General features: G+C 46.1%; 1 protein-coding gene across 1 annotated transcript in view; it reads right to left on the bottom strand.

The window, feature by feature from the left end:
- Positions 1-2,468: 2,468 nt before the first annotated feature.
- Positions 2,469-26,717, bottom strand: part of LOC115192668 (potassium voltage-gated channel subfamily KQT member 1-like) — a 219,412-nt gene continuing 195,163 nt past the window's right edge. The window contains exon 6 of the mRNA XM_029751425.1: positions 2,469-2,838. Coding sequence (XP_029607285.1) covers positions 2,662-2,838 — 177 coding nt within the window. The 3' untranslated portion in view covers positions 2,469-2,661. The remainder of the gene's footprint in view (positions 2,839-26,717) is intronic.

The following is a 26,717-nucleotide window of genomic DNA, read 5'->3' as shown; positions in this document are numbered from 1 at the left end:
ATTTCTCTAAAATGTTGTGCACAAATTTGTTTACATCTCTGTTAGCGAGCATTTCTCCTTTGCCAAGATAATCAGCTTCTTCACCTGTGGGATTGTCTGAGACCAGCCACCTGGACAGGTGTGGCATATCAAGAAGCTGATTAAACGGCATGATTACACAGGTGCACCTTGTGCTGGGGACAATAAAAGGCCACTAAAATGTGCAGTTTTGTCACACAACACAAGTTTTGAGGGAGTGTGCAATTGGCATGCTGACTGTAGGAGTGTCCACCAGAACTGTTGCCAGAGAATTTAATGTTAATTTATCTACCATAAGCCGAATCCAATGTTGTTTTTTGAGAATTTGGCTGTACGTCCAACCGGCCTCACAGCCGCAGACCACGTGTAACCATGTCAGTCCAGGACCTCCACATCCAGCTTCTTCACCTGCGGGACCGTCTGAGACCAGCCACGCGGACAGCTGATGGAACTGATAAGTATTTCTGTCTGTAACACAGCCCTTTTGTGGAGAAAACTCATTCTGATTGGCTGGGTCTGGCTCCTCAGAGGGTAGGTCTGGCTCCCAAGTGGGTGGGCCTATTCCCTATCAGCCCCCCCCATGACTGCGCCCCTGCCCAATCATGTGAAATCCATAAATTGGGGCCTGATTTATTTATTTAAATTGACAGATTTTCTTATATGAACTGTAACTCAGTAAAATCGTTGAAATTGTTGCATGTTGCGTTTATATTTTTGATCAGTATATATACTTGTAGTTCAGTGTTTTTCTCTTCCTCCCCTCTCTCTCTCGTTTCACCCCTCCTTTGTGTTGCCATCTTTCGAGGAATGTGCACACTATAATTATGGAAGGGATTGCACACATAGCTTAGTTATTGTTTTCTATTTTCAACTGGCTAAACCCAGCTGGGTCCTGGCCGTACGACAAATACATGGAGTGAGAACAAAAAGAGAGACATTAATTATATTCAACGCTTTAAAGGGCTTTAATGTCAAAGCTGAAGCCGAAGCTTGGTACGTCTCTCTCTCTTAGAGGTAGCTTGATATTTCAGACCCTTCACACTGAATTATGGAGTGAGCTGTTCAAAACCTACTGTTTAAATTGTACACATTTTCCAGTGTTCTTTTCATTAGTCATCTCCCCTTACCAGGAATTCAGCACTTAATTAGCAATAGACAGATAAATAATCAGCGCTCTAATGGGGCAAATTAATTACAAATTGCACACTGCAGTTTAAGTCCAAAGAGGGAAAATGGAAGTGTTTTAGCATTGAGAAGGATGGGTGGTGGGGTGAAGTGGTTCATTGGAATATCCTAGTGAAAATCTTGGCACGGGGTGTTGAGTCAACTTTAACTTCGTACCATAACTCTCCGTACTGTTCTTTCCCTCACTGTATTTCTGTAATACTGCGTTCTGCCTTGTCACGACTGTTCTGCTATTTTTATTAGCTTAACCATAGCCGTAAATCAGCGGCAGATTAGTTCCTGCAGAGCTGTTTCACCACTATACTCTGCTCCAGCAGCCTAGGCCCAGCCACTAACAGAGGCAGACCCTGGGCAAAGTCACCATATAGTCAGTCTCCTGATCCTTCTCTATGTCACTCGATTACTACTAACAAACATACTAAATACAGTAAGGTGAGATGAATTGGTGGCTATATAGAAATAGTGATGCTGTATTTTGGTTTGAATGGTGCCAAGATCAGGGTTTGATCTCTGCTGGTCTCCTCATTCTCTGTGCTGTACCCTTTAAGCAAGTGCTTTAGCACTTTGACTGCAAAATCTCCAAATAATATCATTAGTGTGATGGTTTGCTTGGAAATAATATTTTAGTGCTTGGATGTGCCTCGCTGAATGAATACAGTTGAATACATTCTCATATCTTACGTGATAATGTGCTGAGCAGTGAAAGTGTCAGGCTAATCGTATAAAACAAAAAGGAGTTGACGTATGCTTTTGCTACAATGTATGCTGTGGAAGTTTCAGTACACTCTTAGAAAAAAAGGTTTCAAAAGCGTTCTTCGGCTGTCCTCATAGGAGAACCCTTTTTGGTTCTACCTGGAACCAAAAGGGTTATTCAAAGGGTTCTCCTATGGGCACAGTCAAAGAACCCTTTAAGGCTCTACATAGCACCTTTTTTTCTAAGAGTGTAGTATGTTTTCATAGTGCTGATATTAAAGAGGGAGAAAGAGAAGAACATTCTGAAGAGGAGGAGGACCCCGTATGCCCATTCACCATGATGGGGGGGGGAGGGAGGATGGACGGCATCACTGTGCATCTCTAGCTGTCAGTATACTGCTGTCATGTCCCCTCATAGTTCTCTATAACCCTCACTTTCAGACAAGCACGCCTCTTCAGCAGAGGAGAACAGAAGCAGGAGCTGAGTTGTTCAAGTTCTCTCTCTAAGGTCAGCGGTCAAAGACAGTGATGTAAAGGTTTTGGGGGTTATAAAACAGAGGGCACTAGAAGTAGCCAAACGACACCATCTTTTTAATAAGGTAAGAAGAGTGCTCCCTTTTCTTTATTGGAGTCTGTGCCCTCCTGGTCAAGCAGCTGACAATGAATTTAAAAATGATTTATCTTCACATTGCAACTGATATCTCACGGTTGGTCCTACTAGTCCCTGGTGGTTCCATCCCTGGCGCCTGTCTGCCCACTGTGACATCACCGTCCCTCATCCAAGCTGACGCCCATGTTCTGACGCCTCATGATGCTGATGCGAGAGCTGTAGGGGGCTGGGAGTGGAGGGGCAGGGGCCCTCTGGAGCAGCTCTGCCTTGGGTTTGTACTGGTCCACCAAGATCTTCAGCACCGCCTCCATCTTATGGCTCATCTGGTCCATCTATTTATACAACACACAGCAAACAAAGGTACATGTTTTAGGTTATAGATGGTTGACTATAGTGTGGACATTTAACAAACAACAGAGAGGGCCATGTTAAAATGTCTATTCTACTGAGCCATTTACTTTATGTTCCTATTCTTATATTTTATTACTTCTTATTGTTGTTGCATTGTCGAGAAGGAACCTGCAGGTAAGCATTTCATTGGACGATGTATACCATGCGTATCCCGTACATACGCCTAATAAAACTTGAAACTTGAAACATGTTATATACATTCGTGACTGTAGAGATATACTGCTGTAGTAATTATATGTGCGGGACTAAAGTCAGTCAGTGAGGACATTTAAATGGGTGAAGCAGTGTCACTGAGTTTCAGCCTTTCTTTTGTCCACCAGGCCTCCAATACTGAATACACAAATTCAAGTCCACACTAAAGATACACCTCTTCACACAGGCTTATCTGGATTATTTGTCGTCTTAGCGTTTATCCTCCCTCTAGTTCACTTCCTGATTAGTCTGTCCTTATTCTTTGATATACTTATGTGACTTTGGGTTTTGCGCTTAAAATAAAATGTATTATTATTATTATAATATGGCCCCATCCCAATGACAGACCTCTAGTGTATAATAACATGTTTGTCTGTCTGTCATGGTATACCTGCAGAAGCCACTCATTAAAGCAGCTGGCCCGGCTCAATGATCCAGGAGTGGGAGGGAGGACTTTTAGTACACACGCATTCACACGCACGAACACAAGCACACACACACACGCATGCACACGCATGGACGCACACACACACACACACACACACACGCATGCACACGCACGAACACATGCACACACACACACGCATGCACACGCATGAACGCACACACACACACACACGCACGCACACGCACGAACGCATGCACACGCACAGCAGGGACTCAACGGTAAACACAGGTGTGTCTGTCACCCAACAGACAGAGGCATCTCAACCAGGGAACCTCCTTAGTATTTCTAACCCCTGTGTGTACAGCTCAGCGCCCACGCCCTGTATGGCAGAGGTAAACAAGCCAGGCTGTCTGCCGACACACAGACACACACGCTTGCGCGCACACACCTTTCTAAACATCAAATCGTTTTTTTACAGATCTTTATCATCCTGCCCTCTGCCTTTACATTGGATTTATGTAGTTATACTTTCAGGAATGCATTATCTTTGACTTAACTTATCACTACTTGTTAACCTGATTTACAAATGTAATAATCATTGAGATAAGTGGTAATGGATTCCGATAAAGTTGAAGAGGTTATGTGTACATCATAGTACATGAAAGAGCCATGGCTGGCAGGCAGGCAGGCAGGCAGGCAGGCAGGCAGGCAGGCAGGCAGGCAGGCAGGCAGGCAGGCAGGCAGGCAGGCAGGCAGGCAGGCAGGCAGGCAGGCAGGCAGGCAGGCAGACAGACAGACAGACAGACAGACAGACAGACAGACAGACAGACAGACAGACAGACAGACAGACAGACAGACAGACAGACAGACAGACAGACAGACAGACAGACAGACAGACAGACAGACAGACAGACAGACAGACAGACAGAGACATTTGCCGATGTTCATTCCAGTCATAACTGATAGTGTGGAACTGCAGTATTTTGTCTGACATTCACATCTCAGAATCCACTGGTATGTTTGTGTGTTGAGGATTGGGCTCCTCCCTCTTTTAGTGAGTGTGCTTGACGGCCATGACACTTTTATAGTACAACAAGACACTGAGCATCAGTCATTGTTCTTGAGATATGAAACCATGGATGAAGCCTATTCAATTACATCAAATAAGATCACCCCATACCAATGACTCACAGGTATCATAGACTCGTCAAAGTAGGAGGAAAAAACGAAATTACAAAAAGTTAGAACAAGCCCTAGATTAGACTACAAGGTTTATCATGACCTAAATAGCTGTTTTAAGAAAACGGAGTACTCACTGCGTGGTCAGGGGGCAAAACATACACTATATACACTGCTCAAAAAAATAAAGGGAACACTTAAACAACACATCCTAGATCTGAATGAAATAAATAATCTTATTAAATACTTTTTTCTTTACATAGTTGAATGTGCTGACAACAAAATCACACAAAAATAATCAATGGAAATCCAATTTATCAACCCATGGAGGTCTGGATTTGGAGTCACACTCAAAATTAAAGTGGAAAACCACACTACAGCTGATCCAACTTTGATGTAATGTCCTTAAAACAAGTAAAAATGAGGCTCAGTAGTGTGTGTGGCCTCCACGTGCCTGTATAACCTCCCTACAACGCCTGGGCATGCTCCTGATGAGGTGGCGGATGGTCTCCTGAGGGATCTCCTCCCAGACCTGGACTAAAGCATCCACCAACTCCTGGACAGTCTGTGGTGCAACGTGGCGTTGGTGGATGGAGCGAGACATGATGTCCCAGATGTGCTCAATTGGATTCAGGTCTGGGGAACGGGCGGGCCAGTCCATAGAATCAATGCCTTCCTCTTGCAGGAACTGCTGACACACTCCAGCCACATGAGGTCTAGCATTGTCTTGCATTAGGAGGAACCCAGGGCCAACCGCACCAGCATATGGTCTCACAAGGGGACTGAGGATCTCATCTCGGTACCTAATGGCAGTCAGGCTACCTCTGGCGAGCACATGGAGGGCTGTGCGGCCCCCCAAAGAAATGCCACCCCACACCATGACTGACCCACCGCCAAACCGGTCATGCTGGAGGATGTTGCAGGCAGCAGAACGTTCTCCACGGCGTCTCCAGACTGTCACGTCTGTCACATGTGCTCAGTGTGAACCTGCTTTCATCTGTGAAGAGCACAGGGCGCCAGTGGCAAATTTGCCAATCTTGGTGTTCTCTGGCAAATGCCGAACGTCCTGCACGGTGTTGGGCTGTAAGCACAACCCCCACCTGTGGACGTCGGGCCCTCATTCCACCCTCATGGAGTCTGTTTCTGACCGTTTGAGCAGACACATGCACATTTGTGGCCTGCTGGAGGTCATTTTGCAGGGCTCTGGCAGTGCTTCTCCTGCTCCTCCTTGCACAAAGGCGGAGGTAGCGGTCCTGCTGCTGGGTTGTTGCCCTCCTACGGCCTCCTCCACGTCTCCTGATGTACTGGCCTGTCTCCTGGTAGCGCCTCCATGCTCTGGACACTACGCTGACAGACACAGCAAACCTTCTTGCCACAGCTCGCATTGATGTGCCATCCTGGATAAGCTGCACTATCTGAGCCACTTGTGTGGGTTGTAGACTCCGTCTCATGCTACCACTAGAGTGAAAGCACCGCCAGCATTCAAAAGTGACCAAAACATCAGCCAGGAAGCATAGGAACTGAGAAGTGGTCTGCGGTCTCCACCTGCAGAACCACTCCTTTATTGGGGGTGTCTTGCTTATTGCCTATAATTTCCACCTGTTGTCTATTCCATTTGCACAACAGCATGTGAAATTTATTGTCAATCAGTGTTGCTTCCTAAGTGGACAGTTTGATTTCACAGAAGTGTGATTGACTTGGAGTTACATTGTGTTGTTTAAGTGTTCCCTTTATTTTTTTGAGCAGTATATATAAAAGTATGTGGACACCCCTTCAAATGAGTGGATTCGGCTATTTCACACCCATTGCTAACAGGTGAATAGAGCACACTGCCATGCAATCTCCGTAGACAAACATTGGCAATAGAATGGCCTTAGTGAAGAGCTCAGTGACTTTCAACGTGGCACCATCATAGGATGCCACCTTTCTAGCAAGTCAGATCGTCAAATTTCTGCCCTGCTAGAGCTGACCCGGTCGAATGTAAGTGCTGTTACTGTGAAGTGGAAATGTCTAGGAGCAACAACGGCTCAGGCGCAAAGTGGTAGACCACACAAGCTCACAGAACATGACTGCCAAGTGCTGTCATCTGTCCTCGTTTGCAACACTCACTACCAAGTTCCAAACTGCCTCTGGAAGCAAGGTCAGCACAACAACTGTTCGTCGGGAGCATTATTTACATTTTAGTAATTTAGCAGATGCTCTTATCCAGAGTGACTTACAGTAGTGAGTGACTACCTTTTCATACTGGTCCCCAGTGGGAATAGATCCCTCAACCCTGGCGTTGCAAGCACCATGCTCTACCAACGGGACCCTGAAATGGGTTTACATGGCCGAGCAGGCGCACAAAAGCCTAAGATCAACAAGTGCAATGCCAAGTGTCGTCTGGAATGGTGTAAAGTTCACCGCCATTGGCGAGTGATGAATCCTGCTTCACCATCTCGCAGTCCGACAGACCAATCTGTGTTTGGTGGATGCCAGCAGAACGCTACCTGCCCCAATGCATAGTGCCAACTGCAAAGTTTGGTGGAGGAGGAATAACGGTTTGGGGCTGTTTTTCATGGTTCAGGCTAGGCCCCTTAGTTCCAGTGAAGGGAGATCTTAACGCTACAGCATACAATGACATTCTAGACGATTCTGTGCTTCCAACTTTGTGGCAACAGTTTGGGGAAGGTCCTTTCCTGTTTCAGTTTGACAACGCCCTTGTGCACAAAGCGAGGTCCATACAGAAATGGTTTGTCGAGTTCGGTGTGGAAGAACTTGACTGGCCTGCATAGAGCCATGACCTCAACACCACAAACACCTTTGGGATGAATTGGAACGCCGACTGCGAGCCATGTCTAATCGCCCAACATCAGTGCCCGAACTCACTAATGCTCTTGTGGCTGAATGGATGCATGTCCCCGCAGCAATGTTCCAACATCTAGTGGAAAGCCTTCCCAGAAGAGTGGAGGCTGTTATAGCAGCAAAGGGGGACCAACTCTATATTAATGCCCATGATTTTGGAATGAGATGTTTGACGAGCAGGTGTGCAGTGTCTTTTGGTAATGTGGTGTATAACAGTATAATAAACATGTCAGCAGTAATCTATACTTATCCGCATTCCTGTGGTTTTTAGCATGGATCAGGAAATAATTTCATTTCTTTGGGCTAAACAGGGTTAGAATCTTGAACAAGGTTAGGGTTAGGGCTAAGGTTAGAGCTCTGAACAGGGTTAGGGTTGGAGTTAGGGTTACGGTTAGGTTTAGGGACAAGCCTTTCTCATTACTGTGTTTATCCACATTTTTCAGGGCTCTAACACTAACCCTAACCCTAACCCTAGCTTCATATCTCCATCCTGGTTCAACATTACCCTAGCCTCAACTACAACCATAACCCTAACCCTAGCCTCAACTACAACCATAACCCTAACCCTAGCCTCAACTACAACCATAACCCCAACCCTAGCCTCAACTACAACCATAACCCCAACCCTAGCCTCAACTACAACCATAACCCCAACCCTAGCCTCAACTACAACCATAACCCTAACCCTAGACTCAACTACAACCATAACCCCAACCCTAGCCTCAACTACAACCATAACCCTAACCCTAGCCTCAACTACAACCATAACCCTAGCCTCAACTACAACCATAACCCTAGTCTCAACTACAACCATAACCTCAACCCTAGCCTCAACTACAACCATAACCCCAACCCTAGACTCAACTACAACCATAACCCTAACCCTAGCCTCAACTACAACCATAACCCTAACCCTAGTCTCAAATACAACCATAACCCCAACCCTAGCCTCAACTACAACCATAACCCCAACCCCAGCCTCAACTACAACCCTAACCCCAACCCTAGCCTCAACTACAACCATAACCCTAGCCTCAACTACAACCATAACCCTAGCCTCAACTACAACCATAACCCTAACCCTAGACTCAACTACAACCATATTCCCAACCCTAGTCTCAACTACAACCATAACCCCAACCCTAGCCTCAACTACAAGCATAACCCTAGCCTCAACTACAACCATAACCCTAACACTAGACTCAACTACAACCATAACCCCAACCCTAGCCTCAACTACAACCATAACCCCAACCCTAGCCTCAACTACAACCAAAACCCTAACCCTAGCCTCAACTTCAACCATAACCCCAACCCTAGCCTCAACTACAACCTTAACCCCAACCCTAGCCTCAACTACAACCGTAACCATAACCATAGCCTCAACTACAACCATAACCCCAACCCTAGCCTCAACTACAACCATAACCCTAACCCTAGCCTCAACTACAACCATAACCCTACCCCTAGTCTCAACTACAACCATAACCCTAACTCTAGTCTCAACTACAACCATAACCCCAACCCTAGTCTCATCTACAACCATAACCCCAACTCTAGCCTCAACTACAAGCATAACCCCAACCCTAGCCTCAACTACAACCCTAACCCCAACCCTAGTCTCAACTACAACCATAACCCCAACCCTAGCTTCATATTCCCATCCTGGTTCAACATTACCCTAGCCTCAACTACAACCATAACCCCAACCCTAGCCTCAACTACAACCATAACCCCAACCCTAGCCTCAACTACAACCATAACCCTAGCCTCAACTACAACCATAACCCTAACCCTAGACTCAACTACAACCATAACCCCAACCCTAGTCTCAACTACAACCATAACCCCAACCCTAGCCTCAACTACAACCATAACCCTAGTCTCAACTACAACCATAACCCTAACACTAGACTCAACTACAACCATAACCCTAACCCTAGCCTCAACTACAACCATAACCCCAACCCTAGCCTCAACTACAACCATAACCCAACCCTAGTCTCAACTACAACCATAACCCCAACCCTAGCCTCAACTACAACCATAACCCCAACCCTAGCCTCAACTACAACCAAAACCCTAACCCTAGCCTCAACTTCAACCATAACCCCAACCCTAGCCTCAACTACAACCACAACCCCAACCTTAGCCTCAACTACAACCGTAACCGTAACCCTAGCCTCAACTACAACCATAACCCCAACCCTAGCCTCAACTACAACCATAACCCTAACCCTAGCCTCAACTACAACCATAACCCTAACCCTAGTCTCAACTACAACCATAACCCCAACCCTAGTCTCAACTACAACCATAACCCCAACCCTAGTCTCAACTACAACCATAACCCCAACTCTAGCCTCAACTACAAGCATAACCCCAACCCTAGCCTAAACTACAACCCTAACCCCAACCCTAGTCTAAACTACAACCATAACCCTAGCCTCAACTACAACCATAACCCTAACCCTAGCTTCATATTCCCATCCTGGTTCAACATTACCCTAGCCTCAACTACAACCATAACCCTAACCCTAGCCTCAACTACAACCATAACCCCAACCCTAGCCTCAACTACAACCATAACCCTAGCCTCAACTACAACCATAACCCCAACCCTAGCCTCAACTACAACCATAACCCTAGCCTCAACTACAACCATAACCCCAACCCTAGCCTCAACCATAACCATAACCCTAACCCTAGCCTCAACTACAACCATTATCCCAACCCTAGGCTCAACTACAACCATAACCCCAACCCTAGCCTCAACTACAACCATAACCCTTGGCTCAACTACAACCATAACCCTAGCCTCAACTACAACCCTAACCCCAACCCTAGCCTCAACTACAACCCTAACCCCAACCCTAGCCTCAACTACAACCATAACCCCAACCCTAGCCTCAACTACAACCATAACCCTAACCCTAGCCTCAACTACAACCATAACCCTAACCCTAGTCTCAACTACAACCATAACCACAACCCTAGTCTCAACTACAACCATAACCCCAACCCTAGTCTCAACTACAACCATAACCCCAACCCTAGCCTTAACTACAAGCATAACCCCAACCCTAGCCTAAACTACAACCCTAACCCCAACCCTAGTCTCAACTACAACCATAACCCTAGCCTCAACTACAACCATAACCCTAACCTTAGCTTCATATTCCCATCCTGGTTCAACATTACCCTAGCCTCAACTACAACCATAACCCTAACCCTAGCCTCAACTACAACCATAACCCTAACCCTAGTCTCAACTACAACCATAACCCTAGCCTCAACTACAACCATAACTCCAACCCTAGCCTCAACCATAACCATAACCCTAACCCTAGCCTCAACTACAACCATTATCTCAACCCTAGGCTCAACTACAACCATAACCCCAACCCTAGCCTCAACTACAACCATAACCCTAGGCTCAACTACAACCATAACCCTAGCCTCAACTACAACCATAAACCCAACCCTAGCCTCAACTACAACCATAACCCCAACCCTAGCCTCAACTACAACCATAAACCCAACCCTAGCCTCAACTACAACCCTAACCCTAGCCTCAACTACAACCATAACCCTAACCCTAGCCTCAACTACAACCATAACCCCAACCCTAGCCTCAACTACAACCATAACCCCAACACTAGCCTCAACTACAACCATAACCCTGGACTCAACTACAACCACAATCCCAACCCTAGCCTCAACTACAACCATAACCCTAACCTCAACTACAACGATAACCCTAGCCTCAACTACAACCATAACCCTATTCTCAACTACAACCATAACTCCAACCCTAGTCTCAACTACAACCATAACCCCAACCCTAGCCTCAACTACAACAATAACCCTAACCCTAGCCTCAACTACAACCATAACCCTAACCCTAGCCTCAACTACAACCATAACCCTAGGCTCAACTACAACCATAACCCCAACCCTAGCCTCAACTACAACCATAACCCCAACCCTAGCCTCAACTACAACCATAACCCTAACCCTAGACTCAACTACAACCATAACCCTAACCCTAGTCTCAACTACAACCATAACCCCAACCTTAGCCTCAACTACAACCGTAACCGTAACCCTAGCCTCAACTACAACCATAACCCCAACCCTAGCCTCAACTACAACCATAACCCTAACCCTAGCCTCAACTACAACCATAACCCTAACCCTAGTCTCAACTACAACCATAACCCCAACCCTAGTCTCAACTACAACCATAACCCCAACCCTAGTCTCAACTACAACCATAACCCCAACTCTAGCCTCAACTACAAGCATAACCCCAACCCTAGCCTAAACTACAACCCTAACCCCAACCCTAGTCTAAACTACAACCATAACCCTAGCCTCAACTACAACCATAACCCTAACCCTAGCTTCATATTCCCATCCTGGTTCAACATTACCCTAGCCTCAACTACAACCATAACCCTAACCCTAGCCTCAACTACAACCATAACCCCAACCCTAGCCTCAACTACAACCATAACCCTAGCCTCAACTACAACCATAACCCCAACCCTAGCCTCAACTACAACCATAACCCTAGCCTCAACTACAACCATAACCCCAACCCTAGCCTCAACCATAACCATAACCCTAACCCTAGCCTCAACTACAACCATTATCCCAACCCTAGGCTCAACTACAACCATAACCCCAACCCTAGCCTCAACTACAACCATAACCCTTGGCTCAACTACAACCATAACCCTAGCCTCAACTACAACCCTAACCCCAACCCTAGCCTCAACTACAAACATAACCCCAACCCTAGCCTCAACTACAACCATAACCCTAACCCTAGACTCAACTACAACCATAACCCTAACCCTAGCCTCAACTACAACCATAACCCTAACCCTAGTCTCAACTACAACCATAACCACAACCCTAGTCTCAACTACAACCATAACCCCAACCCTAGTCTCAACTACAACCATAACCCCAACCCTAGCCTCAACTACAAGCATAACCCCAACCCTAGCCTAAACTAAAACCCTAACCCCAACCCTAGGCTCAACTACAACCATAACCCTAGCCTCAACTACAACCATAACCCTAACCTTAGCTTCATATTCCCATCCTGGTTCAACATTACCCTAGCCTCAACTACAACCATAACCCTAACCCTAGCCTCAACTACAACCATAACCCTAACCCTAGTCTCAACTACAACCATAACCCTAGCCTCAACTACAACCATAACTCCAACCCTAGCCTCAACCATAACCATAACCCTAACCCTAGCCTCAACTACAACCATTATCTCAACCCTAGGCTCAACTACAACCATAACCCCAACCCTAGCCTCAACTACAACCATAACCCTAGGCTCAACTACAACCATAACCCTAGCCTCAACTACAACCATAAACCCAACCCTAGCCTCAACTACAACCATAACCCCAACCCTAGCCTCAACTACAACCATAAACCCAACCCTAGCCTCAACTACAACCCTAACCCTAACCCTAGCCTCAACTACAACCATAACCATAACCCTAACCCTAGCCTCAACTACAACCATAACCCCAACCCTAGCCTCAACTACAACCATAACCCCAACACTAGCCTCAACTACAACCATAACCCTGGACTCAACTACAACCACAATCCCAACCTTAGCCTCAACTACAACCATAACCCTAACCTCAACTACAACCATAACCCTAGCCTCAACTACAACCATAACCCTATTCTCAAATACAACCATAACTCCAACCCTAGTCTCAACTACAACCATAACCCTAACCCTAGCCTCAACTACAACCATAACCCTAACCCTAGCCTCAACTACAACCATAACCCTAGGCTCAACTACAACCATAACCCCAACCCTAGCCTCAACTACAACCATAACCCCAACCCTAGCCTCAACTACAACCATAACCCCAACCCTAGCCTCAACTACAACCATAACCCCAACCCTAGCCTCAACTACAACCATAACCCCAACCCTAGCCTCAACTACAACCATAACCCCAACCCTAGACTCAACTACAACCATAACCCCAACCCTAGCCTCAACTACAACCATAACCCTAACCCTAGCCTCAACTAAAACCATAACCCTAACCCTAGCCTCAACTACAACCATAACCCTAGACTCAACTACAACCATAACCCCAACCCTAGCCTCAACTACAACCATAACTCCAACCCTAGCCTCAACTACAACCGTAACCCTAACCCTAGCCTCAACTACAACCATAACCATAACCCTAACACTAGCTTCATGTCCCCATCCTGGTTCAACATTACCCTAGCTTCAACTACAACCATAACCCTAACCCTAGCCTCAACTACAACCATAACCCCAACCCTAGCTTCAACTACAACCATAACCCTATCTCAACTACAACCATAACCCCAACCCTAGCCTCAACTACAACCATAACCCTAGCCTCAACTACAACCATAACCCCAACCCTAGCCTCAACTACAACCATAACCCCAACCCTAGCCTCAACTACAACCGTAACCCTAACCCTAGCCTCAACTACAACCGTAACCCCAACCCTAGCCTCAACTACAACCAAAACCCTAACCCTAGCCTCAACTACAACCATAACCCCAACCGTAGTCACAACTACAACCATAACCCTAACCCTAGCCTCAACTACAACCATAACCCTAACCCTAGCTTCATGTCCCCATCCTGGTTCAACATTACCCTAGCCTCAACTACAACCATAACCCCAACCCTAGACTCAACTACAACCATAACCCTAACCCTAGTCTCAACTACAACCATAACCCCAACCCTAGGCTCAACTACAACCATAACCCCAAACCTAGTCTCAACTACAACCATAACCCCAACCCTAGGCTCAACTACAACCATAACCCCAACCCTAGCCTCAACTACAACCATAACCCTAACCCTAGCCTCAACTAAAACCATTACCCTAACCCTAGCCTCAACTTCAACCATAACCCTAGACTCAACTACAACCATAACCCCAACCCTAGCCTCAACTACAACCATAACTCCAACCCTAGCCTCAACTACAACCATAACCCCAACCCTAGCCTCAACTACAACCGTAACCCTAACCCTAGCCTCAACTACAACCATAACCCCAACCCTAGCCTCAACCATAACCATAACCCTAACACTAGCTTCATGTCCCCATCCTGGTTTAACATTACCCTAGCTTCAACTACAACCATAACCCTAACCCTAGCCTCAACGACAACCATAACCCCAAACCTAGCTTCAACTACAACCATAACCCTAGTCTCAACTACTACCATAACCCCAACCCTAGCCTCAACTACAACCATAACCCCAACCCTAGCCTCAACTACAACCATAACCCCAACCCTAGCCTCAACTACAACCATAACCCCAACCCTAGCCTCAACTACAACCGTAACCCTAACCCTAGCCTCAACTACAACCATAACCCCAAGCCTAGCCTCAACTACAACCAAAACCCTAACCCTAGCCTCAACTACAATCATAACCCCACCCGTAGTCTCAACTACAACCATAACCCTAACCCTAGCCTCAACTACAACCATAACCCTAACCCTAGCTTCATGTCCCCATCGTGGTTCAACATTACCCTAGCTTCAACTACAACCATAACCCCAACCCTAGCCTCAACTACAACCATAACCCTAACCCTAGCCTCAACTACAACCATAACCCCAACCCTAGTCTCAACTACAACCATAACCCCAAACCTAGTCTCAACTACAACCATAACCCCAACCCTAGCCTCAACTACAACCATAACCCCAACCCTAGCCTCAACTACAACCATAACCCTAGCCTCAACTACAACCATAACCACAACCCTAGCCTCAACTACAACCATAACCCTAACCCTAGCCTCAACTAAAACCATAACCCTAACCCTAGCCTCAACTACAACCATAACCCTAGCCTCAACTACAACCATAACCCCAACCCTAGCCTCAACCATAACCATAACCCTAACCCTAGCCTCAACTACAACCATAACCCCAACCCTAGGCTCAACTACAACCATAACCCTAACCCTAGCCTCAACTACAACCATAACCCTAACCCTAGCCTCAACTACAACCATAACCCTAGCCTCAACTACAACCATAACCCCAATCCTAGCCTCAACTACAACCATAACCCCAACCCTAGACTCAACTACAACCATAACCCTAGCCTCAACTACAACCATAAACCCAACCCTAGCCTCAACTACAACCATAACCCTAACCCTAGCCTCAACTACAACCATAACCCCAACCCTAGCCTCAACTACAACCCTAACCCTAACCCTAGCCTCAACTACAACCATAACCCCAACCCTAGGCTCAACTACAACCATAACCCCAACCCTAGCCTCAACTACAACCATAACCCTAGTCTCAACTACAACCATAACCCTAACCTCAACTACAACCATAACCCTAACCCTAGCCTTAACTACAACCATAACCCTAGCCTCAACTACAACCATAACCCCAACCCTAGCCTCAACTACAACCATAACCCTAACCCTAGCCTCAACTACAACCATAGCCCCAACCCTAGCCTCAACTACAACCATAACCCTAACCTCAACTACAACCATAACCCTAACCCTAGCTCCACCGGATCAATGGAGGGGGGGATAGCTAATGATGACGCTGTCAACCTCCTTGTATCAAAGGACATGTGATACAGGGACAGGTGATACAGGGTCAGCCTCAACTGTCCCCAACCCCCCACCACCCCACCCTCCCAAACAACACATGACCACAAACAGCCTACCCCACTCATTCTCTGTGGCACAATTTATTCTTCAAGGGCGGGGCACCAAGGCCCTTAGGATAACACACTAGCCTGAAACACACAACCATTTTCAGTTGAATGTTCAACTGATATCAAGCGGGGCTAAACATGTGCAGGTGGGGGACAACAGAGCTAGACTGGGAGCCCACCCTGCCAAGCCTAAGCAGATGTTCTGAGAACCCTCCCTCTGCAACCCTGTCTGTCCCAAAGTATCTCCTCACAGGGGGATAACAGTGGTGGGAACATGGGCTTGGTGGGGACTGACTGGAGACAGGGGACCAGGACACAATGGCTGTGTTAACAGAGGAACACCCTTCCATTCCTAGCTTACCTTCCGTCCTCCCCTGGGACCAGCTGTATTATCTGCAGGGCAGCCTAACCCAGCCGCTAAACAGTGCTGAACGCCAAACACCCCTTTCTCTGTTTGTTTGTGCTTGTTTGTCACTGAGAAGACAACAGCAATAACAGCGAACCATTTAGTCCAGTCCAGAGCTCAGTCACAATGATGTGGGACTCAGTTTATCCAATTCATACTCATGTGTGACCCTAGTCACCCTACTAAACACTAGTAATCAAAAATAAACAAGAGAAAAAAACAGTCTAAAATGATAGTAGCTGTTGTTACAGTTAATTAACCCATCTAACATACGTCCTCAGGTCAGTTCTCTACTCACAGACTGGACACTAAAAGACTGGTCCGCCTCATTTAATCAGATAGTTCAATGTTAGTCTAAATAAAGGCCATGTCTGCGTCTGAAATGCCACAATATGTCGGTCTTATTAGGTGAAATCATAAAGTAGGCTGAATGAATGAAACCACAATATCCACTCTCTCTTTCTCTCCAACTCACCCTCTCTGCCTTTCTTTTTCAATCTCTTTCTCTCCTTTCCTCTTTTTTTCTTTCTTTGTTTCTCTCTCACTCTCTTTCTCTCTTTCTCTCTCTCTCTCACTCTCTCACTCTCCAACCTCTCTCTCTGACTCTGACAGTCAAATAGAGAGGAAAAGACTGCAAGGGGGAAAAACAAACATCTCCAGGAATTTCTTGGCATCTAATAGGAGTCAGCCTCATTCAAAAACAAGATTCCCATCATCCAACTGCTGTAGCTCTCCAATCGCAATTGACAATGAGGAGAGAGAAGGGACAAAAAAGAAAACATTTCCACATGTCACAATCAGTGCCCATCATGGTATACGTGACATTATTTTCGTTATTTTCCCTCTGGTGACCCTTGACTGGAGCCCCTGCGTATCAGCCTAGCCAGCCCCTCCCTCTCTCTCTATATATATATATAACTCAACCCTAGGTCTGAAGCCGAGGGAATGTCAGTGGAGCTTCCTGTAAAGAACAACAACACAAGGTCAGGCCAGGTAAGCTCGGCACGGCCCTGAGGGAGCTTCTGCCCAGGTCTACGCTGGCCTACACTGCCCTGGCTGCCTCCTCATTGTGTGCAGTTTCCCTGACCACAGCCCCTGACCAAGCGTTACGTCCCCCCATCTCCCCACCTCCCAGCCTCCCACCTCCCAGCCTCCCACCTCCCAGCCTCCCAGGGTTGGGCCTTGAGAAGAGCAATGGAGCGAGGAGAGAGGCTGAGCGCATATGAAGCCTCAGATAACCTATGGGATCTAGTGTACCATATTACCTCCTAGACATCTGCCTTCTCCCTCAGCACACAGAGAGAGAGAGAGAGAGAGAGAGAGGAGAGGAGAGAGGTGAGAGAGAGAGAGAGAGAGAGAGAGAGAAGAGAGAGAGAGAGAGAGAGAGAGAGAGAGAGAGAGAGAGAGAGAGAGAGAGAGAGGAGAGAGAGAGGAGAGAGAGAGGAGAGAGAGAGAGAGAGAGAGAGAGAGAGAGAGAGGGCTGTTTACTGATGTTCGCTTCTCTCTCGGAGCATAGGACAGAAAGGGCCTGAGGAGACAGAGGGAGGAGGGAGTGATGGAGGGTGGAGGGAGGGATGGAGGGAGGAGGGAGGAAGAACAGACAAATTGACATCAAAGCAGACCTAGCCCAGCGTTCGTCTGGCTTGGAGTTAGTTCTTCCTCCTTTCTGTGTGTTGACTGGGAGATTGTTTGTCATGAGATTTTTCAGATACTCATATCTCATCACTTGTGTATATTTGAAATGTGTGTGTGTGTATGTTGATAGTGTGTAGTGTTTTGCTAAAAAGCTGTTACAATCTGGGTAAAGTGTGTGTGAACTGTACGTGTGTGTGAGATTCAGAAGACTTGGGTCAGGGATTGTGTTTTGATTTGTGCAATGCATCTGCATGTTTTGTGTGTTTATTTGAGTCCAGTGCAGGAGAGAAAGGATCCTAAACAAACGTGTGCGTTCACAGATCCAATTCACCACCAACCAACCAACCAATCAAAGGACCAACCAAGCAGTAACTACGACCAACTGGAAGCCGAAGGAGTACAGCTCAGATTCACAGAGCCGGCCGACCCCTGCCAAGATAAATGGATTCAGTTTAACATTGCCAGATACAATATGTTCTTTGTATTTGTAAAAAGGAGAAAGGGGAGGAGGGGTGAAGGGAGGGAGGGTGGTGTAGGGTTTGAGCAGAGGGATTTGGCGCTGGGGGGTGCTTAAAAGAACAGGAAATCAAGCGAGAGCACCTGACGCACATGATAAATATCAAGGCCTTTGCCACGTGCCATTACACTGTAACCAAAGCCTTTCCGTGGGGGGGGGGGGGGAGGGGAGCAGGCACTCGCCACCACCTAATCTCCTTTGCTGAGTGGGCGTGCTCTCAAAGCTGCTTTTGTTTCAGAGCGTTTCAGAGCTACTTTCACAAGGAGGTACAATCACCGTCCATACGGGGCGGGTGGCCTCTTTCTCTCTCCACCCCACCCTCCCTCTCCTCCCCTCATCCCTCTCCTCTCTCCCCCGACCTTAGCACTCTGTTGTTGGGAGTGCCCTTTTCCTAGTCCCCAGGTCTGTGCCATCAGGGCCCATATACAGGGTGTACAGAGGGACAGGGGAGTTTTACATTATTTTCTGATAACCTGTTTAGACATGATGGAGGAGCTGTGAGAGGGGATGTGTGGGAACAGTTAAGACTTTCATGTATTCAGATGGAGAGAGAAGTTTGATGGCTTTCAAGTCACGGTGGTGGCCCATTAGAGGTGGTGGTCCATTTTTTACCTTGAGGGATGTGAGAGACGGCGAAATGTTACTGAACACCAAATACATGCGGTGGAATAAACAGGCTAGTAGCTGGATGAAGAGGTGAATTATGAGACGTGTTCTGACTGATGAGGTGGTGGTGTGTTAGGGAATGCTTTCATGTTGTTGTTGTTCTCACAGTACTGTGGATGCATGTTGACTTGTAAGTCTGCATCACTGAATGAGAGTCTGTTATGGCCCGATTCAGACTTAGGAAATCTACGTCTTTTTTATGCACGACTTACCTTATGCAGATGCATAACGGGCTTTGCAGGTGGTTCCCTTGCACGCGCTGATTACATTTAATTAAACCTGAAAACGCTCCCACTTGCTGGCCAACAGATTTTCTTGTGGAGTTTTCATTCAATAGGGTTTTCAGTACAATAATCTAAAGCCATCCCTTTAAATTTGGTGTACCTTTCATTTTAATTTTCTTGACTGACTTACTAGAATATATAGAGAGAACAGTCCAGAATATTAGGGATCAATGAAAGAAAGCCATGTATGCCTAAATACACACACATTCATCTCCTTTAATACACACATTGGTAGATCAAAAAATACTCTGATCTTGTATATTATTTAGGGTTAGGAAAGTATTTCTGGATAATCAAAAAACAGGTCTGTAGAGCGGTTACAAACAAAATATATTGGAGAATCAAAAATGTTGATCCTGAAAGTATCCATATTCAATTGTTCAAACCATGAAATATTGGAAGGAGAGAAAAGTGGACAACAGGGATTGAACAGTAGTCCTTTAAATCTACCCTAATAATCCTCACTAATCATGGAACTTTGATGACAACAGTCCAATCGCTGTGAACTGTGCGCCAGGTTAGTATGGTCTGTGTTCCATAAGGATTCAAATAGGCTACAAGTCCCAAATTATTGCACTTGTAATACGTTAGCCTAATATGATCCACTATTACTAGCGATCCTCAGGAACTACCACACGAACGTGGCGGAGGAAAGAAAGGTTAACTAATTATGTAACGCAATTATACAAAATGAAAGGAAACTTACACTAAAGTGACGATTATAAATATATGTGGGTTTCACTGACGGGGGCTAAAGGTAGTGGCTAATATTTAACATGATACAAATTGTAGAAAATACAATGACAATATATAATTAAAACATTTTAGAAATCATAAATCAACTCAGTAGGTTTGGCACTATACTGTCATTTGCTAATGGCTACATCCTTGCAAGTTATAAGGCCAGCATAAACTTCACAGTGGAAAAGGGGATATGTTGATATGCTTCAGTTTGCTGCCATTTGACTGGCTTCACATTGGTCTCCAGCGATCATAAGGTAAAATACATTTGTCATTTATATTTACAATCCCCTTATACAAACGTCTTCCTCATTTAGCTAGCTCTTATCAATAGCTCTTATTAACTTGTACATTACAGTGCATGGAGAACGGTGTTATTTCTATCGGAACAAAGAAAGTAGATGCTGTTCCACCTGGAACAGACAGGTTGTTGGACCTTATTCATGGTTTCATCGTGCATAAAGGTGGTGGAATTACGAGGTAATTAAGTCACGGTCAGAAGAGGGCGTATCTGTAGACACACCTATGCCCCACCTTCCTTTCTGTTATCTCCACCCCAAAGGAACAGCGGGTGAATAGCATCCAATACTCGCGTAGAGAGAAGTACATAAAAAGGGAATTACGTTCCATTTACGCTTAACTCGGGTGGGAATTCCCCCGCCATGTTAGCGGATAAATGGATCTATATACTGTACCTCTCAGCCACAGAATGAAATAGAACACCCAGACCAAGTCAACCTCCATTTACTGAACTCCACCAAGCTGTCACCACACAGGGGGATGCCACTCCAGTCTGGCTGTCATAAAAGGTATCATCATTGTTCTTATTTCACAAAGCTACCCGTAAAGTTGTGTGGATGTGGAATCAAACCAGGGACCTGGGAGAGGGGTCCTGTAAAATATTGGGCCAGATGCCTTTTTTAACATGTGTCCTTAGTGACAGCTGGGAGTCCTCCTCTCTTTACAGGTCCCCAGTGTGGTGGTCCAGGGCACACACACACACACACACACACACACACACACACACACACACACACACACACACACACACACACACACACACACACACACACACGGCTGTCTTTCTAGGACCATGATGTTTCTCCATAGAGCCTTTACAATGCTACTACACTTCAATGTGTATTCAGGTCTGAAATTAAACTTTAGTTGAGTCAACCTCCCTGATGAAAGTGAAAAAAGCATTTCAACCATAGCTAATATCAGAACTGTGTTGAGAGGAAACAATTTGTTCAGCTAATGTCACAATGACTGCTGACACCTCTCTCCACCGTCATCAACATGAATTGGACAAACGTCACGTCATCTGTTCGCCAGCCTGACCACTAAGCCCTGTCCTACCCTGGCAACCTGTTGCTGGGTCTGTCTGTCTGTCTGTCTGTCTGTCTGTCTGTCTGTCTGTCTGTCTGTCTGTCTGTCTGTCTGTCTGTCTGTGATTCACTCTCTGTCTGTCTGTCTGTCTGTCTGTCTGTCTGTCTGTCTGTCTGTCTGTCTGTCTGTCTGTCTGTCTGTCTGTCTGTCTGTCTGTCTGTCTGTCTGTCTGTCTGTCTGTCTGCCAGAGTCACCAGGTCTGTTGGCAGCTGGCAGCTAAACCACTGTTACCAACCAGACATGCGCGTGCCACAACAAGGGAGAGACACAGGGCTGGTCTGTCAGCTGACTGCAGTGCCACAAGTGTGGTTTAAATGTCAAAGTACAGGGACACATGGGGATTGGGGGCCTGGAGGCTATTTGACTGTGGGCCTGGGATCCAGGGCGTCACCCCGAGCTAGTCCTGAGCCCTCCTGTGTGGCCAACAGGAGAGGCTTTATAGGGGTGAGGTGGCCCCTGGACCAGCTGCTACCACACATTATGTGCCAACAACAACCAGTCGTGGTAGCTAGCCACACCACATGCCTGGTGACAAGGGACGTGGCTGTTTAAACAAAATAGTGTTTGGGTGACCAACCGGTCGCTTGCATGCCACAAGACTGCACTAGCTTGCTAAGCTAAAGCTTATGTGTCTCTGAATCACCTCGTCTTCCCTCACTAGTCTTTGTCTTGTTGGCCTATTATAGTAAATCTCATGGAATAAATGGCATCACTTAGCTACAGGTCAAAGGTTAATGAGATACTGACTGCTATATCTGTTGGGCATCATTAGCAACAAAGGGACTCTTGTCAGAGATGATATCCGACACAGATAACACCTGCCTGCCTGGCGTTATCTGACTGATCTGAAGGGAATCACAAGTCAAACACAGTGAAGTACACAATCTAGTCAGAGCCAGTCAGTGTAGGGTAAACAGAGTCAGAGAAAGCCAGTTGTTTGGGGGACAGAGGAATGGTGATGGTGGTGGGACCTCCAGACAGACAGAGTGGGGTCTGGGTCTGGGTCTGGCGTGTGCCCGACCATCAGCTGTCACCCACTGACTCCAGGCAGAGACGTGCCCAGACTGTGACCCTGCCTGGCGCTCGGGTCGGTGCCAAGGCCAACCAGCGTGCCAGCAGATCCAGCCCGCCCGTCGCCACTGGAGAGCTACCGCCTGCCCCGTAAGATGTATTAAATCAGATAAAGCCAGTTTTCTGCTGTATGTCCTCCCAGGTACAGCTGGCCCAGAGAGAGACGGAGAGAGAATACACAGTGGAACCATCATTCATGTACATTTTGTTTTCTATTCATTAGCCATTCCTTATTTTTCTTATTTTATACAGTAGTATATTGTACTGTATTTACTAATATACAATTTCTAGATATTGCCAAAGCAGTATGTCATGCCAATAAAGCAATCTGAATTTTAATTTTAATTTGAGAGAGAGAGAGAGCGAGAGAGAATGAGAGGGAGAGAGAGCGGGAGAGAGAGAAAGGGAATGTGTGAGAGAGAAAGAGAGAGAAAGAACGAAAAAGAACTAGAGAGAGACAATGGAGGAGAGAGAGAGAGGGAGAAAAAGAGAGAGAGAAGAGAGAGAGAAAGAGAGCAAGAGAGTGAGTGAGAGAAGAGAGAGAAAGAGAAAGAATGAGAGAGTGAAAGAACATGAGAGAGAGAGAAAAATAAATAGAGAGAGTGAGGGAGAGTGGGAGAGAAAGAGAGCGAGAGAAAGAAAGAAAGAGAAAGCAGAGCGAGAGAGAGGAGAGAAAGAGAGCAGAGAGAGAGAGAAGAGAGAGACAAAGAGAGAGAGAGAGAGAGACCTGTCGTCCCCTGGTTCCAAATATAGTATACTCTATTTTTGTTATTGTGGCTTTTTTTATTCATTAAAGACACAGACATGACAAAATCTAGTTTTCGTTCGGAGCATTGCTTTGTACAGACGTTTATTTTGCTTCTATCGGGTGATGTTTGGTTGCGACTCAGATGGTGAAAGGGCAGAGGAAGATAATTATACATCCTGGAGTCGTCTGGTTGGATGGTGACAGTCTGATGTTGACTGGTTGGCTAGTGACATTGTTCTGAAGTCTTTTGGTTGGCTAGCTTCAACTCAATTTTGCAAAAACAACCCCACCTCCAAAATAAATGTGAACATTTTTGCAGAACTGAATGAAATAATAGACCAATATGTTACACAACTCTAAGGTGTAATGGCGTACTGTTAAAATTACTATCCACTTCACTACATGTCCAAGACGTGATTTCAAACTCTGTCACCTCTATCACAACCCTACATTCTTCCTGTAAGACCAACAACCACCATGAGGACAAAATATTGAATTTAACGGACTAAATGAAACTATTCCAGACATTTTGCTACACTGGCCAGTAACATCGTGTGCCTCCAAGCCCACCGGCACCGCGGTAATATCAACATAAAAATACAGTCATTGCTTTGTTTCGCCCCCCCCAAAAAAGTGATTATTCTGTTCGATATCCCAGGCTCTGTTTTGGTTGTCCGGTCGGTGCGTTAACCTTGTTGGGTTGGAACGCCCAGCATTCCCCCCTAGATCATCATGAGATTGTTCAAACACAAACTGTAAGGTATTTAATCAGAACATTGGTAACTATTTCCATCTCAGAGAGAGGGAGTGGGTTGCAGAGAGAGAGACAGATATATGTAAAATAAATATGTTTATTTCACTTTTGTTTATTATTTATTTAACTTGCTTTGGCAATGTAAACATATATTTCCCATGTCAATAAAGCCCTTACATTGAATTGAATTGAACATTGCGAGAGAGAGAGAGAGGAAGAGGGAGGAGAGAGGGAGGCAGAGAGAGCTGCCCGGAAACAATCAGCCTCACAGTACCTACTCAGTCTGCAGCCCGTCATTGGAGAAGGCCAACTGCCTTTTGTCAGTATGATGGTAAAAGTGGGTTGAAGAAGAAAAAACACACGGGCAAAAATAGAGCCTTAGTCACTGAATTGCAGTTCTGAATGGCAAATACTGTACTCACATAGAGCCTCCACACCAACAACAGCCCCATTAACGTCAATGGGACAGGGATTCATAACACTAAAGATGCATTAAACTCTGTGGACTTTTATAGTTTAGAAAGCATGAATAAGAGAATTCAGCTCTGTATTGAGCTGCGGACACAGGCTCTGTGTGATACTGGGCTTTTACAGGGCCCGGGCTGTAACAACACACACACACACACACACACACACACACACACACACACACACACACACACACACACACACACACACACACACACACACACACACACACACACACACTGCTCTTCCACCTGTTGCTCCCCCCACAGCGATGAGGGACCTCTCTCTCTCCCCTTGTGCTGGACCCTCAGCACTCGGGCTGGGCTGTGGGGACAGAGAGAGTCTGAAGGGCCAGAGCACCAGAGACAGGCTGATATTTTTAGCCTGTAGTAAACAGGGGAGAGGGCTGCCTGCGCCCATCAAACACAGCTCGCTGCCTCTCTCCTTGCAACCCCCCATGTCCCCCCACGTCTCCATGTGAGGAAGCAGTCATGAGAGATCACAGTCCTCATTTAGGCAGCATGTTGATTTAAAAAAAAAGGGGAGGGGGTAGGCCCACTCAGGAAATTGCAACAGGTAGCTCTTTTCAAGTTCCTCCGTGCTGAATTAGGTCTTTCTATTTTTAACACGACGTTGGCTCAGTGTTTCACTGTTTCCCTGGGTGAGGTGATTCCTCTCTGATGGCAGCCAGGGCTACTACATATCCCTTGCTGCCATCAGACTGAGAGAGAGAGAGAGAGAGAGAGAGAGAGAGAGAGAGAGAAAGAGAGAGAGAGAAAGAAAGAGAGAACAAGAGAGCGAGAGAGAGCGAGAGAGAGCGAGAGAGAGAGAGAGAGAGAGAGAGAGAGAGAGAGAGAGAGAGAGAGAGAGAGAGCGAGAGAGAGAGAGAGAGAGAGAGAGAAAGAGAGAGAGAGAAAGAAAGAGAGAACAAGAGAGCGAGAGAGAGCGAGAGAGAGCGAGAGAGAGCGAGAGAGAGAGAGAGAGAGAGAGAGAGAGAGAGAGAGAGAGAGAAAGAGAGAGAGAGAAACAAAGAAAGAAAGAGAGAACAAGAGAGCGAGAGAGAGCGAGAGAGAGAGAGAGAGAGAGAGAGAGAGAGAGAGAGAGAGAAAGACAACACACAAAAAGTTAAAATGGAGAAGTATGGGTAAACCACTTCTCTAATCTTTTTAGCCCTGTAACAAAGAACAAATAGCAAAAACATATACATGATTAAATACAAATCTAAGAATCAACTATTAAATACTACCAGAACCCACTGGATTCTCCAATTACATTGAATGAACTACAGGACAAAACACAAACTCTCCAACCCAAAAAGGCCTGTGGTGTTGATGGTATCCTATATGAAATGATAAAATATACAGACCACAAATTCCAATTGGCTATACTTAAACTCTTTAACATCATCCTCAGCTCTGGCATCTTACCCAATATTTGGAACCAAGGACTGATCACCCCAATCCACAAAAGTGGAGACACATTTGACCTCAATAACTACCGTGGGATATGCGTCAACAGCAACCTTGGGAAAATCCTGTGCATTATCATTAACAGCAGACTCGTACATTTCCTCAGTGAAAACAATGTACTGAGCAAATTTCAAATTGGCTTTTTACCAAATGACCATACGACAGACCATGTGTTCACCCTGCACACCCTAATTGACAAACATACAAACCAAAACAAAGGCAAAGTCTTCTCATGCTTTGTTGATTTCACAAACACTTGTGACTCAATTTGGCATGAGGGTC

The sequence above is a fragment of the Salmo trutta genome, chromosome 4 (assembly GCF_901001165.1).
Source record: "Salmo trutta chromosome 4, fSalTru1.1, whole genome shotgun sequence".
Taxonomy (NCBI): Eukaryota; Metazoa; Chordata; class Actinopteri; order Salmoniformes; family Salmonidae; genus Salmo; species Salmo trutta.
The sequence above is the reverse complement of the archived record's forward strand: the minus strand, read 5'-3'. Positions and strand labels throughout refer to the sequence as shown.